The 15,986-nt window shown below is 44.9% G+C and overlaps 1 protein-coding gene across 2 annotated transcripts in view; it reads left to right on the forward strand.

Annotated features, from left to right (window-relative positions):
• Positions 1 to 4,614, forward strand: part of HSD17B4 (hydroxysteroid 17-beta dehydrogenase 4) — a 135,437-nt gene extending 130,823 nt beyond the window's left edge. For both annotated transcript variants that reach the window (XM_001378174.5, XM_016423750.2), the window contains exons 23-24: positions 1,910 to 2,037; positions 4,242 to 4,614. In XM_001378174.5, the coding sequence (XP_001378211.3) occupies positions 1,910 to 2,037; positions 4,242 to 4,331 (218 nt within the window). In that variant the 3' untranslated portion in view covers positions 4,332 to 4,614. The remainder of the gene's footprint in view (positions 1 to 1,909; positions 2,038 to 4,241) is intronic.
• Positions 4,615 to 15,986: the final 11,372 nt, after the last annotated feature.

The raw sequence follows: 15,986 nt of genomic DNA on the forward strand, positions 1-15,986 counted from the left end.
TTCTGAATGTGCAGTATTAAAAAGCAACTTGCAATATACTGTTTTTATGCTACAAGAGACTTACTCTCCCTATTCACATTCCAGAGTAGCAGTCCCAATTCTCTCTTATTCCATGAGTGAAGTGAGAACATAATAACCATCAACTGAGCATTGGGCCCAAGAGCTGTGATGATTCTTTTTATTACCACAGAGCTATTATGTTTTTTCTCAATTTTGTTTGGTAGAATTAGCAGAGTCCCTGGGGTATTTTGTCACTGCTTTCAATCTGGCTCCCAAACACACAATTTTTCATCTATCGTTGGGGTTTAGTGTATGCCATAATGATTTTTACCTTTTTATTTTTTCCTTTTATATTCTGATCATGATGTTAGGCTTTCAGATCCTCATGAAAAATTCTGTGGGTTTACCAGAATGACATTCTGGACCATTCTGTGTTGTTTAACTGTAGCTACCCATTATAATATACCTCTGTCACCAAAATCTATAATAAAGAAAGCTTTATTTTATTATGCAATGGTATTGTGAAGTTAAGTGAAGACTCACTTTTTTTAGATTAATAGCTTTAAGTTCTGTTGACAGTGAATTACTTTCTTGCTTTCCATTTAAAAGGAAATTTTTCTTTCCTTCCGAGTCCTTAGAATCATTTCCAATAGAATAACATCATTTCATTTCACATTTGGTCAGAGATTACAAATATTATGTATGCCTTCATGTCTCACTATTTTTCATGAGCAACAAAGTGAATTTGGTTTCATGAATCTGTAATTAAATATCCGTGATTAAGGCTACATGAATGTTCATGGCAAACCCAGGCCTTGACTATGGACTGCATAGCAATTTGGTCTTTGGCTGTTAGACAATCACGTCTCCTAACAGGGTTCTAACAGCATATCGAAGGATCTGAAAAGAACGGGAAACTGTCTCTCTCCTTGAAGGTCCAAAGCACCCATTCTTGATCCCCTTCAGTCACTCCTGCCTTTTACCCTGGTGCTCATCCTCGAAGACAAATCGATGTCTGCAGTAAAGGGTTGAGCACACTTGGGGAAAAATGTATTTTCCATGATCTTGACCAAATACAGAAGGGAAAAGGGTAGAATGAGAAGAGAGGGCCGATATGGTGGGCCCGTTCAGCTCATTACAAGGACAAGATGCACTAGATTTGCCCTTACATAGGACAAATTGTCTGTACCCCCGCATTGTGAAACTTTAGGCTTGCAAGGGCTAATCTAGTGCATCTTTGGCGTGTAAGTGCTAACAGGAAGCATCAATCAACTTGTCCTTGGATTAAGTTGAGCCAATTGTCTTTTTCCCCTTAATTAACGTTTTCTAAAATATGACTTCTGGTTTCCTTGCTTGAGTATTTGTAATCTCACTTTTTCTGCCTTTATGTATCTTCCATTCAGTGTCCATATTTCTCTGTTATTAGCAGTGTGCAGAATGCTCTCAGGAGTACTGGGAAGCACGTGCTATGATTCTTGCCAAGGAAACTCTTGTCAAGGAAATGCTATGATATGATAGCAGAGATGAGACACTGTATGCAAATGACTCCTCTCGCTCTCTTTTGTTTCCAGTCCACTTCTTGAGTGTAATTGGTGAGACTGTGGGATTTATTTTTTTCCTCTTCCTGCATTCAGACCCACAAAGCAATATTTATTTTCACAGAGTTTTGATATCTACTCCCTGGCATAATTCTCTTGGAACTATATTCTCCAATATTAGAGGAGTTCTTTACTCAGCCCCAAAGAAAATATAATTTCATAAATAATAGAAAAAGCAAAAATATGAATAGAATAAATATGACTAACTCAGGAAATACAAAATGTCTATATTTCTGTTGTTTCCATATTATGAAGGTGAAGAATAGATAAATTGATTCCTTTTTTTTCTTTTTCCTTTCTTCCTTTTTCAGCTATTGACCTAAAAAACGGCTCTGGAGAGTTGTACCAAGGGCCTGCAAGAGGTTCTGCTGACACAAGCTTCACTCTTTCAGATGAAAATTTCATGGAGGTTGTTCTGGGAAAACTTAACCCTCAAAAGGTAATGATTTCATTCAGCTGAGTTGTTCACCTTCCCTCCTTCTATCATAACAATTCGAATTTCAAAATTAGTTTTCGGATTCTTATTCACTGTCTAGATTCAAAAGAAAAGTGTTCCTGTTTTGGCTCAGAGGCATCCAGATACAACAGCTAAGCCTCACTCAAAATTCATGGTTAAAACTCTGTCATAACCTGCATAACCCCAACGTTTCTGTGTTTATATATTGCTACACAAGGGGGGACAAACAGAATTTACATACAACAAGAAAAGCATTTACTCTCGACAATTAGCAGTAACTACATATGTCTTCTGTAGCTAAATATTTATTGGTAAACAAATGACACAAATATATATTATTAAATTTTTTTTAACAGAGAGACATTTTCTTGGTATAGCAGCCTTCTGAAAGAATGGGAATGGCAAGAAAATAATTTTGCTCTATAAAGCATCTTTTTTCCTAGAAAATTTGGAAAGGTTTTTTGATGCTGTTTTTGATTTAAAGTTACAAGCATATCCAGAACTGAATACTTTATGGAAAACTAGGAGTAAGGGGACAGCTAGGCAGCACAGTAGATTGAGAGACAGGCCTTAGAGATGGAAGGTCCTGGGTTCAAATTTGACCTCAGACATTTCCTAGCTGTGCGATCCTGGGCAAGTCATTTAACCCCCATTACCTAGCCCATACCACTCTTCTGCCTTGGAACTGATATATAGTATTGATTCTAAGATGGAAGATGAAGCTTTTTTAAGAAAGGAAGGAAGGAAGGAAGGAAGGAAGGAAGGAAGGAAGGAAGGAAGGAAGGAAGGAAGGAAGGGAAAGAAAGAAAGGAAGGAAGGAAGGAAGGAAGGAAGGAAGGAAGGAAGGAAGAAAGAAAGAAAGAAAGAAAGAAAGAAAGAAAGAAAGAAAGAAAGAAAGAAAGAAAGAAAGAAAGAAAGAAAGAAAGAAAGAAAGAAAGAAAAAGGAAGGAAGGAAGGAAGGAAGGAAGGAAGGAAGGAAAGACAAAGAAAGACAGACAGACAGACAGACAGACAGACAGACTGACTTTAGGAGTAAAGAGTCTTCCCAGAGGAGCTCAGATCACCAGTCAAGGGGAAAACAAACAACAAATATGTATTTGATACCCAGTTCTAGGGCAGACGTCACGCTAGGTGCTAGGGGCACAGCGACCGCTGCAGCCTCTTCTGCTCTCAGAGCTGGTTTGTCATCAGTCATGGTTTCCACAGGCAGTGCAAAGGGCCCGGACCTTTACCTTGGGGGGTGGTTCCTTCCTTGTGCTTCTGGAACAAAGCGAGCGCCAGACTGTCTGCCACCCCGCGCTTGCCGAGGCCAGACTTCGGGATGTTGCTGGTATCTAAATGCAGCACATCTAAAGGAAACTGTTCTCAGTCTGTGCTGGAAGGAGGGGAGGCAGAGCCAGGAGACGCTGGAGCCCTCCTCTGCTTGTTCTCTCTCGGTCATCTAAAACCAGGACGAATCACTGCCCGCTTTACTGAGGAAGCGAATCGGAAGGCAGAGTCGTGGCCAGGCGCCGCGCACAAGGCCCTGCTGCGGCTCACGTGGGAAGAGGGCGCGGGTTCCGATCCTGCCGGTGTGGGCTGGGGCGCCTGGGCCCGGTGAACTTTGCTGTTCTTATCTGGGACACAAGTGACACAGCAGGTCCCTCGAGTCCTGGTGAGACCTGCGACGCAGAGGAGCTGCGCTCCGTGTAGGCAGGGGCAGGGCCGGCCCGCCACCCCGCTGCGCTGCTCTCGGGTAACCGTGTCAGCAGCCTCCAGGGGAGGTTATCCAGGGGAGCTCTTGTCCCGGATGCCGGGTTCCCAAATAGGATTTCATCGCGCTTCCCAGTCAGAGATGAGCGTTTCCTCTTGTCTCGCCTGTGCGTCTCTGGCTGTTGGCATGACCGAGGGCTGCGGTGACGCGACTCGGCGCTGCGGTGCGAACACAGAACACCCACCGGCTTAAGAAGCCGGGCGGGGGGCCTCGCGTCTTGTGTGTCTGTGTGCCGCGGCTGTGCCTGGGCAGGTAGCCGAGGTTCGGAGGCCCCGATTCATTCACTGGTGCAGGCCGAAATCCCCGCAAGGCCGCGTCTTCTTAGTGCTTCTGTCCCAGACAGGAGCGCGTGCGCGTTTCTGGCTCAGCTCGAAGCCTCGTAGAGGGACACACAAACTGACCCGCTCCCTCTCCTCTTCTCCTCCTCTTTCAGGCTTTCTTTAGTGGCAAGCTTCAGGTCAAAGGCAACATCATGTTGAGCCAGAAGCTGGAGATGATTCTTAAAGACCACGCCAAGCTCTGAGGGGCCGCCGACACTTCTCTCCCCCAGCCCTGGGGGTGATAGAGCGCCAGCGTTGGTGGGCAAAGAGAGCAATTGCATAGCAGGTACATGTTTGTTCAAGTTGTCATTTTCCAGTGATTTGTCATTTGATTACTGAAGTTGCTGGAAAGGGATTTGGAAGGCAAAGCTGTATGTTTCTGTTCTTAGGTCTGCATTTCTTAATGATATTAACTGTTCAACCCCAACATCTTGAAATCTGGAAATAATGTTTAAATTGGGAGAAAAATTAAATCCTTTAAAAATCCTTTTTGCCCGTTGTTTTTGTGTTATCGTCCTTTTCTGTGCCCTGGTAACGGGTCACTTTTATGTGAAACCCCGACTTTAGTGTACTTTGTAGGCTTGTAGACAGGTCTCAGAGGTAGAAAAAGCAATGGCTGGCTTTGAGGAGGCCTGCTGTGGCCGTACATTTCCTCCACAATCCCTTGAAATTCTAAAGCTTTTCAAGCGAGTGGAAATCACACTGTTTTGAATGGAGTTTTTGTTGTTTAATAAGCTTTTTTAGAGTATAGCCATATTTGGCAACAGGTAAGTTGGATTCTGTTCTTCTCTTGAAATTGCTTGTTCTGCCCAGGCCTTGGGTCCTGAGGGGCTGATTAAGCTGAAGATCAACACTAAATGAAAGCTAAAGTATCTTTTAGTCGTGGACATCTATATTGGGGACAGGCTGAACGCCCCAAGGCGGGTGGAGAGTTTGACCAGCACCATCTTAAGAAGATCTTTGTACTGGAGGAGCTACTCAGTGGAGGCGTGGACACCTGCTGAATATCTGGGTTTGTACAGTTGCTTAGTGCTTGTTTGTGCTTAGAAAGATGCGGGGATCTCTTTTTTTTTTTGCCACATTAGTTCAGTCCCTGCAGGTTGGGGACTTGCATTTAGATCCAGATACATCTGGCCCAAGACATTTGACATCATCTTCAAGAGGAAGAAATATACCATCAGTTATTAGGAGGAGGGAGAGCAGCGATGAGGAAAGATCGGTGGATGGCTGTCATTCTTGGGGCAGCCCATCATCCATCCTCATTACTGGGTGGCAGAGCAATTATGGCCTGTGTGTGTGAGGATTTCCATGAAGGGGAGGACTTGGAAGCCTTTGCAGACCCAAAGGAGTTGGCAGGTCCTCAGGGCAAGGATAAAGGAGAAGAACATCCCCCATGCCTTGGAGATCGCTATGGAAAGCTTGTCGATGAATTCACGATTTAATGATGCTGATCCGGTTTCCACTGTGCATGAAAGAGGGGAGGGCAATCAATGAACGCTATGAAGGCCCGTTCCCTCTATTGCTTCTGAATGGGCAGTAGGATTGTTCCCCTCATTTAGCTTTGAGGAAAGGTGAGCAATGAAATAATGAGAATTCTTCCTGTGTTGGTTCTTGTTAATAAATCTGTCGCAATCCCAGTCCCAGCCTTACCAAATAGTGGGGCTTATAAGATATACCCAGTTATTAGTCCAAATTGTGAATTGGAAGTTAAGGAGGATTCTGGGAAGGAAATAAACTAATTGTAGTCTAAATGATGGCCTTGTAGAGGAGTCAGAAGCTTGCCTGGTTCTTTTATGGACAACAGGGGCGCTAGTCACTGATTCGTTTAATTGGATTCCATTAATTTGGTTTTGAACTCCAATTGAATTAATAGATTCCATTAATTTGGGGAAATAGTAGAGGGGTGAATTATCCAAAGACTCCTTTTCTTTTGCAGTCAAGCTAGGAAACTTCTAACTATTCCAATGGTTGAGGCATTCAGGAATGATTGACCCTCTGCAGATAAATTTCCAGCCTGCTCAGGACCTCTTTGGAGGAAGAAATAGGAAAGGTTCTCCTTAGCTGAAAGAGTTAGGATTTCTTTATTTGTTGTGTAATATCATCAGCTAACATGTCCCCTGTCCTTGCTACTACCCCGTGAAAAACCTACTTAGGGCCAACCTCTTGGAGTGTGTCAGTTCAAAAATGAAGAAAAATAGGAGACTTTATCTAGTCAAGGATAGTATATTTGAATGTTAAAACATGAAAGACTAATCCTTTGGCACTCTGGTTAAGAAATACTAGGGGAAGAAAGAAGTTTCTTTTTCCATCTCCTCCAACTTCTCTGTATCCTCCTCACCTGATAAAATCTAAAAATTATCAGGAATGGGACGAAACTTATTTGGTTCCTTCTATCACACATAGATACATCAGGGACTCCGTACCCAGTTGATAGTGTATTGGGTAGAAAATTGGGGCTCAGATATTTAAGAGTCTGTCAGATATTGTTATTTCTGGGCACCTTACTCATATTCGACATGGAAGCTCTTGGAGTTGGAAAGTTTGGGAGGAGTCACCCCAAGGGGAAAAGACAACTCTGCAGATAAAGATAAGAGAATACTTAGAGTTTCCTCCCCATCTTCATGATAAGTCAGTACAAAGCAGTAATGGAGATGGAATTGTTTGGATAATGGGGTGGCCATCCCAGGTTAGGCTGGTTTTTTCATCAGCCTGGTCCAGTTCAGTTGGGGAGTAGTTCATTAGAGAGTGCCAGTCTGCTCAAAGGATCCCAAATGATTAAAATCAAGTAGTAATAGATGCCCAGGATTATTGCTGAGCTTCATACTCTCACAATAGCTATGTACTTTAGGAGAATGGGCAGGTCCCATAGATATCCTCAGCCTGAGCATTTCTGTGAAAAGGTCTCCTTCATGGGCATATCCCCAATGAACCCTTTCTCCTGCCATTGCCAATTCTGGCTACCTCACTCAATGGCTAAACATTTACTGTGTTCCTGCTATATTCCAGACACTGTACTAAGCTCTGGAGTCACGCTGAGGTCAAAGATAGCCCCTGCTCACAAGGAACTCAGTCTAATGCAGGAGATAATAAGTAAACATGTACAAAGCAAGCCATATAGGGAATAAATAGGAAATCATTAACAGAGGGAATGCAAGAGAATTCAGAGGGATTGGGGAAAGGATTTTAGCAGGAAAAATGATACTGTAGTTGGTTCTCAAAATAAGCCTGGGAAGTCAATAAGTAGAGATGAGGAGAATATTCCGGGAATGGGGGACAACCAGAGCTAAAGGATGGACTTTCTTGTTCATGGAACGGCCAGGAGTGCAGTGTCTCTGCATTGAGGAGTACAGACAAGAAGACTGCTAGGCTGTAAAGAACTTTGAATACCACACAGAGGACTCCGTATGCTATCCTGTCGGCAGTAGGGAGCCACTGGAGTGTATTGAGTAGTGGAGTGACATGATTTAGGAAAGTCAGCAGAGGCACGAGCGGACGGGGCCCTCCGCGACAGTGGGAACAGTGTCAGAGGAAGAAGCACGGGAGATGCTACAAAGGGGAAACCAGCAGGCGGGAACCGCTTGGTTATGGATGCCAAGGCGCAGGGAGCCGTCTAGGATGCCTCTGAGGTTGTGGTCCTGAGGGGCGAGGAGGCCGGTGGTGAGGGGGAATGCTCAGGAGGAAAGAGAATTCTGCTGTGACTTCTACAAGGCAGTGGGAGATGCTAGGCCAGAGGTCAGCAGAGGAAGAGGCAAGAGGTGGACTTGACTCCGATTAGCGTCGAGAGCATCAGGACATCGTCGGGGGCTGACGACAATCCCCAAGTGCAGCGGTGCAGAGGGAGAAGAGAAGAGCGCCCAGGGCAGAACCCTGAGGGCGACCTGCAGAGAGCAGCCACCTGCAGAGCCAGCAGAAAAGACGGGGGACAGAGCACCCAGGAAGGAGAGCCTGGAGAGAGCGGCGGTGTGAAAACCTGAAAGGAAGCGTGTCGAGGAGAAAAGGCCATCGAGCTGCGGAGCTCGAGATCACTGGTCCCTGGAGAGAGCCGTCTCGGTGCCACGAGGAGGTCACACACCGCACTGTAGAGTCGAGAAGAGAAGGAGAGAGGCGCGCGGAGGCCTCTGAGAGCGTGGACCAGCGCAGATGCCGTTCACATGGCGTAGCAATGAAATCGATGGCTTTTCCTTGTCTCCTTCCCATAATGCCCTCTGACGAGCTACCTACCTGCTGTTCACACGGAGCTTTGGTGGCTAGTTGTCCTTTTCAGAGACTAAAGTAGATGGAAGTCCACACAGACCGTCCGAAGTGACGGATGAATAAGAGGAGCCCATTGTAGTCCGTCTCCGCTAGGTTCTCCGATGTACTTGGAAGCCTGTTTCTTTCTTAAGGTGTGTCCAAAACCACCAGGAGGACCTAAGATGGGCCAAGCCATAGTTAGGGGAGAAGTTCGTCCGGCTACAAAGTCATCTGCAATTTGTAATTATGATTTCTAAAGCAGTTGTGGATTTGTGTAGACGGATGAAATGAAAAAGTACGAACGCATTCCAGCAGGTGGGCTAAAGCAAAATGCTTTAGAGAGGCTGATTGCAGTAACAGAGTCCAGATTTTAATGTCTTTTTCCCAAATAGCCGTGGGAGAAACCCCCCCTACGTGGGCACAGGAAGCCCCACACGTGTCTGAGCACTCAGAACAGACGCCATGGATGCTGGCACACCAGCTAGTGCATTTCGCGTCGTTCCCCAGGCCCTTTCTGACCCTCCATCCATGCACAATTCTAAAAATAAAAACAGCACAGGGATGTCCGTTTCCCCGATTAAAAGCGAGAAGTAGAAGGTATGGGGGTACAAGAAGCCTAGTTGATACTGAAGGAGGAACCTCCTTTTAAAAGAAACACTGGAATTAAAAAAGCAAAACATTGTGGTCTAGAGCAATTTAATGTAGAAGTAACCACTCTCTCCAAAAGTTCCCAGAGACGTCATTTGATAGTTTAGGAAAAGAAATCCTTGAAATAAGGTTTTCATGCCAAAAAGAGTCACTTAAATGTGATCCCATATTCTTCAGCAACGTCTGTTAGGGGGCCATTGATGGAATTTACTTCCTCCTTTCCTTCCCCTCCTCGGTTAATATTTGTAGTATGATGGACAAATCATTGGATTTGAGGATCTAGAGTGGAATCTGAACTTTTGCTTCAAGGATGCTTGCAAGGAGCTTTGTGTCAAGGATCTGGGTCATCTTAAGCAATTTACTTGCTTCTCTAAGCTTCTATGGGATTAGACGTTTTTACCAAATTATCTCAAAGGCTTATCATCTTTGTTCTTAAAGATTATTTTTCCTTTTTCCAGATTACACCTTAATACCATTTTTAATATTTGTCTCTGACATTTTATAATGCATGTTCTCTTCCAAGAAGGCAGATCATATTATAGAGGTTGAACATATGTTATCATACAATACACATTTCCACGTTTGTCATGTTGTGAAACAAGACACACACTGATTACACTAGAGGAAAATGCATGGAGAAAAAAAAGAATGGTTTGCTTCCATCTACATTCAGACTCTTTTCCTTCTTTGGTGGCAGATCCTTTTTTTGGTGAATTCCTTGGAGTTGTCCTGGATCTTTGCCTTGTTGATAATTAAATCATTAGCAATTCAATTGATCATCACAAACCGTTGTTACTTTGTATCCCTTCACATAAGTCTTTCCAGGAAGTTTTGTGGTCATCATGTTTGTCATTTTTTACGCTATGATAATATGACATTACAATCATACAACTGGCAGCCATTCTCCAACTGAAGCAAATTCCTCCAGTTCCCAGTTCTTGGCCACCAGAAAAAGAGCTGCCATAACTATTATTGTACAAGCAGGTCCTTTTCCATCGTCCTTCATCTCTGGGATGTAAGCCCAGCAGTGGCGTCTCTGGGTCAAAGGGCCCTTCGGCCATGGTTTCAGATGGCTCTCCACAATGGTAATGCCAGCTCACGGCTTCACCAGTCCTTACGATCCCGTCACGTCTCTCCCACCTGCATCCGTGTCCCTCCTGACCACTCTACCAATCAGAAGAGCCCAGGCTGTCTCCCTCAGGGTCTGCATGGGAGATGGTACTTTGACTCCTCCCCTCTCTTGCTCGTTGACCAGGCCTGCAGTCAAATGAGCGCCCTCAGAAGAACGCTGTTCTCTTCTTTCATCACTCGTAGGACATTTACGACAAAGAATTTCCTCTGTAGTAGAATCCAAAATGAAAGAAAGCTATGGAGAATTCTGCCTGTTGTCTAGATTCTTCCCCAAAAGTCACCTCTCATACTTCAGAGTTCCTTTGTTGAGCTCACTGATCTGAAAGGTGAAAATGGAGCTCTGCATTTACCCTCTGACAGGATCTGCATCGCCAGAGCTGTTAGACTCTCAGCCTGGCTCCCAGGGCTGCCCAAGTCAGAGGAAGATGTAATTGGGAGACGCTTAACAAAATGCAGTGCAACAGAATGCGAACTTGTTTTCTTTAAGTCATTCTGTAGTCCCCCAGGATCCATTTCTATTTGGGTTTGACACCGCTGCATTAGATTATAGATTTAGAACCAGAAAGAGTTAAAAGTCATCTGGTCAAACACACAGAGAAGGGAATTCCAATCCAAAGAGGTCCAACGACTGCCCAAGATCACAGGAAATCAGTGGCAACCAGGATTTGCGCTGGGCTCTAAATCGAGTTGCTAATTCCACAACCTCATCTCCTTCCTTAGGCAAAGTATATAATCTGGGTTTCCCCCTCCTCCGTTTCAAGTCTAAACTCCTTTGCATTTCTGTTGTCAGAACTGCATTATGCTCCAAAAAGTGTGGACAAAGACACAGATTCACTCTAGGGTTTAAATAAATTTATAATTATGATGTCAAAATGTTTGCAGTTCTAAAATGGGGTCTATTTTCTTCATTTTCTACTCAAAGGACCATATTTAAGCTTTTCTGTATTTCTTAGGATTTAATTTCTCCTCTTATCATAACCATATTTTCATATCATAACAGTATTTTCTGACTGATGAGAAAATATGTTTTGTTTTTAGAAACCTGTAAAAAATAGTGTAGGTTTCAAGTTCTAGAGGAAAAGAGCTCATTAAAATGCTTGTTTTGGTTTTCTAAATTTTGTGTTGATTAGTTTAATTACCCCAATAATATAGTACAAAACATTGGCTTTTATTGGAATCAAATAGGCATATTTTTATCCACAAGGAAAGCATCCTCCAGACTTCACAGTTCTGGGGGGCTAATAATGGAGGATAGGTCTCCAGGGCATCTGGGACATAAAAGTCTCTCTCTAGTGCTTGTGATTTGTTCAGGGTCACATAGCTAGAAAGTATCCGAGAAAAGGCTTTGAACTAGGACCTCCCTGACTCTATCCATGGTACCACCAAGCTCCCTCCTCCAACTCGGGGCTCGCAGACTGCAGGATATCTGTTCCCCCATTGAAGATGGGGAGATTAAATGAATGGGATCACCAAGTCACTGTAGGTGTGACCATATCATCCAGCTAGTGACTGTGCTGATGGGCCAGTGCTTTAGGGCACTATGTATGCAGGAAGATGGCACATCAGTGTCAAGTACAGAGAGCATTACGCAACGTGCCTGGGCCCAGAACACTAGTGTCTGGGGTGGGACTTGAATCCAAGTCTTCCTGACCCTGAGCCCAGTGCCTTTTCCAGGAAGTCGCCCAGCCTCTCGCGTTACCAAAGATGCTAAGCTCCTCCGCTGCATCCCGGGCCATCAGCGGCTGTTCCGGCCTTTGTCTTGCCACCAGACTTGGATGAGGGTGGAAGAGAAAGAGGCTGGTGACTTTGTGCAGCTCTGCCGCCCTTGACTCCAGTTCACCTTCATTGGTACTCTTCAAAACGAACGATAAACAGGCCAGAGCCTATGTTATAGAGAAAGGCTAGGAGGCGCGCCAGATAGGAGCACCACGGATAAAAGAGATGGATGCCGAGCTGCCCAGATACCTAGAGATAAACCTGGGCATCCACGACTCAACAGACAACTACCAGAGGAGAGAAGGCCTGTCGGCCATGAGTGCATCAGGGATGAGAGAAGGAAGGGAAGTTTTGTGGGTGGCAGAAGAGGGAAGATGCTGTGGGGGACTGTGTTACTGACGTCGTCGTGGTATTCTCTCGGTGAGGTCAGGAACCAGAGAGATTGTGTGAGGGACGTTTTCCCAAATTAGACTTGGGTCCCCGCCTCGGCCCAGCATGCCACCACAGCCCTCCGGCATCCCCTCACTTCCCACTTCTGACCCCCCCTTCACGTGTTTAGTCTCCTGCTCCTACGGTCGAGTGAAGAGCCTGTGCAGACGGCAGAGAGGGCTTCAGAACGCCTCTGAATTCTATAACCTGCTTCCCAGATGATGGATTTCGAGTGTCTTGCTAAAAACGTGAAAGAAAGAAGGAAAAACCTAGATGGCTCTCAGCACGTGGGACGTGCCTACAATGGCTTTCTCCCAACACTCTTGGCTGTTTGTCACTTAGCCATCCTGGGAAATCCCTGAATATTTCCCAATCTCTTATTTCTAACGTCTCAGGAACAACATTGAGACAGCGGGGCAGCGTGAATAAGGGGACGGTCCTGGAGTCGACAGATATGGGTTCAAATCATGCCCTTGACCCCTACCTCACCTATTACCATAGGGGACGTCCCTCTCTTCCCAGGTCCCCACCATCCCGACCTTCTCACTACCTCTCACTCCCCATGCCCAAGTCATTGCCACGCCTGTTGGTTTTCACCTCGGTGACATCCCTCGACACCCCTTTCTCTTCTCGGACTGCCGCCACCACAGTAGAGGCCCTCCTCATCTCGCGACTCAATTGCTGTCTCCGTACCTCCAGGCTCTCCCTCATCTAATCCAGCCCCCATTCAGCCACTGAAGGGGTTTTCCCAAGTGCAATCCGGTCGTGCCGCCATGCAGAAAGCTCCAGGGGCGCCCTTACCAGCAGGATCAGATCTAGAGCCCTCCCTGGCGGTGACCCTGGACTCCTAGCCATTCCCCAAAGAAGACGTCCTGCCTTTTGGCCCCAGACAGGTTCTCCTTCTTTCTTCTTGGCTTTCTCCAAGTCCCAACTAAACCCATCTTCTCCAGGACATTTTTTCTGACGTCTTTTAATTCCAGTTCCTTCTCTCTCATTTAGCTCCTTGGTATCCCGTGTGTAATTGTTGATGAGGTTTTAGGTTTGTTTTCTCTCCTCTTAAACTGAGATTTTTGAGGGCAGAAATTGTCTTTCGCCCCCTTTTTTGTATTCCCAGCACTTTGCCCCGTGCCTGGCACATATTAATAAATGCTTATTGACTGATTGCCACAGAATAATTGTGTGAGCCTAGGTGAGCCATTTACGTCCGTTCCCAAAGCTCCTACCCCCCAAGACCAGAACCCTTACTGGCCTCGTACGGGTGTCCAGGGGAGCCTGATCTTTCAGATACGCAGAATAAAATGGCAAATCCACGGAACAGTCACGCACCGGACAATACGAGTACCAAGAAGTTTATCCACAATTGAAGAAAAAAGATTCAGTGAGACTGCAGCGCTGGTGTGGGTGGATTCCTCCGGCTCCGGCCCAGTCAGAAGCATGTTTTGCTCTTCTGTGGAAGTTGGAGTTCAAGGACCATCCGTGACGTATTGGCTTACACGTCGTTCTCTCCCCTTGTCATTCTGTTGTTCTTCATGGGTCCGACACGGTTCTCTGTGGGAGCTGCACGGATGTGCAGGCGTCTCTCGGGGTGTCTGTGCAGCTCTGGGAGGCTGCCCTGGCTTCCCCCAGTGCCTCAGCAGAGGTCTAGTCTCTGCACATCCCCCTCGTGCACTGGGTGTCGTGGAGGCGCCATCTTCCAGGCATCCAGTACCGCAGACTACAAGGGGGCAGGCTTGTATGAGACGCCGGATATCAGCATAATCCATGTGGGATTGCGGGATGGGCGGGATGGTGGGGGAAGAAACACGCGTGTCTAATGCCTGTTTACTCCTTTTTCATTTTAGTTTTTCTATTTACTATGTGCCAGGCAGTGAACTAGTTGCTTTGCAAATACTATCTCATTTGACAGGCTGGTCCTGTCTGCCGTGACGTGATGCTGTTTATTCACTGCCACTATCCTCGATTGGGGGTAGGTCGTCCGTGGCTGGGCATCAATAGTCCAAATTCTGGCCACGGAGAGCCTGGTAGCTGGAGGAGGCAGCCAGGAGCCGCCATAAATAGAATGCTAGAACTGGAGTCAGGAAAGAACTCAGATCCTTTCCTCAGACACTTCCTAGCTGTGTGACCCTGGGCAAGTCACTCAATGTCCCTTCGCCTTAATGCTGTATCTCCAAGTATTGGATACTAAGAACTTTATAGGGTTCTTGTAAATGACATAATATATGTAAAGTGCTCTGAAACCCTAACAGAAAATAAAGGAGGAGAAAGAGAAGGAAGAGAAGGAGAAGAAAAAGAACAATCTGAACGTAGGTGAAAGTTAATAAAATATTCCTTTTTGATTGTAAGTCAATCATTTAGCAAGAAATATTTGTTACCTTGTGAAAAAAAACTTTAAAGTATCCCCTTGAATCCTGAAGCAGTTGGAGCTTATTATTTTGGTTTTGAAATCATAGCTGTATAACTAGATAGCAGGGTCTTATTGAATTCAAGATGTTGAAAACACATAAAGCAAGCTGGCAGATATGTGACAAAAATGGCAATTTATATGAAATGTTTCCCACATATAACAACCAAAATACCACTTAGAAGTTTAATGTCTTTTGAAATAAAAGACCTTTATAGAAAATTTTATATAAAAATTTTATATACAGAGTGTGGAGTGTGTATTTAATATGTTCATCAGTTGAAAAGATTATTGAATTAGGAATTGGAAGGAGTGTGGAGGTTGGGATCATCAAATCCCAGACATGTGGCGTCTAGTAGCATCATTCCCGAGGCAGCTAATTCCACGATTGCTCATCCCTATTTGTTAGAATAGCCTTTCAGACTATAATGAGCTGAAATCTCCCTCCTTATCACTTCTACCCTTTGGCCCTGGTTTTGCTTTTTTCAAGTCATACAAAATAACTCGAATTCCTATTCCACATGTCAGTGCATCCAACATTTGAAGACCTCTAGCGTGACTCTCTTTAGTCTTCTTGTCTCCAGGCTAACACATGCATTTCCTTGATCTAGTCCTCAGATGACATGATTTCTAGGCTCTTTGCCATTCTGGTTCACCACTTCTGGAAATACCAGCGTTTTTCAATGACTCTCTTAAAATGTGGCTCCTTAGAAAGAAAGACATTGCCAAAGAGAGCTTGACAAGATCTGAAATACAGTCCATCTCTTACTTCAACTGTCTGGAAACAAAGTTCATCCATGAAGCCGGGGATGGCTTTTCACGGTGTAGGGGTGACCCCGATTCTTTATAGATATGCCACTTTGGTGTCCTTAACTTGAAGACAGATTCAGAATGGTCAAATCATATCCGTGCCCTTTAGTCGCTCTATTTTTGATGTCCCAGCTAAGGCAAGGAACAGATATTATTCCCATTCATTATGATAATTCAATTGTGAATGCAATCCTCTGACAGTAGAGCTCTGAGAGAAAAGGAACCAATGTAGGTACACCTGGTACTGGACACATTTTCAGTCTAATAATATTGTTCATTAATATGAAAGTCCTTTTTTTATCTACCGAATATTATAGGAAAAGTCTTCCAGTCCAGCTTGATGGATGCCCTAATAATAACCACTGTCAAACTACCCATGCAAGTGTTCCCAGATCATCTTTTAAAAGTTATAACTAAGAAAGATGGTTGAATCGCCTTTGAATTCTGTCCTAATTGATGTGAATTACTCCCTGCCTGTCTTAAAACAGAG

Source organism: Monodelphis domestica, chromosome 7 (assembly GCF_027887165.1).
Source record: "Monodelphis domestica isolate mMonDom1 chromosome 7, mMonDom1.pri, whole genome shotgun sequence".
Lineage (NCBI taxonomy): Eukaryota > Metazoa > Chordata > Mammalia > Didelphimorphia > Didelphidae > Monodelphis > Monodelphis domestica.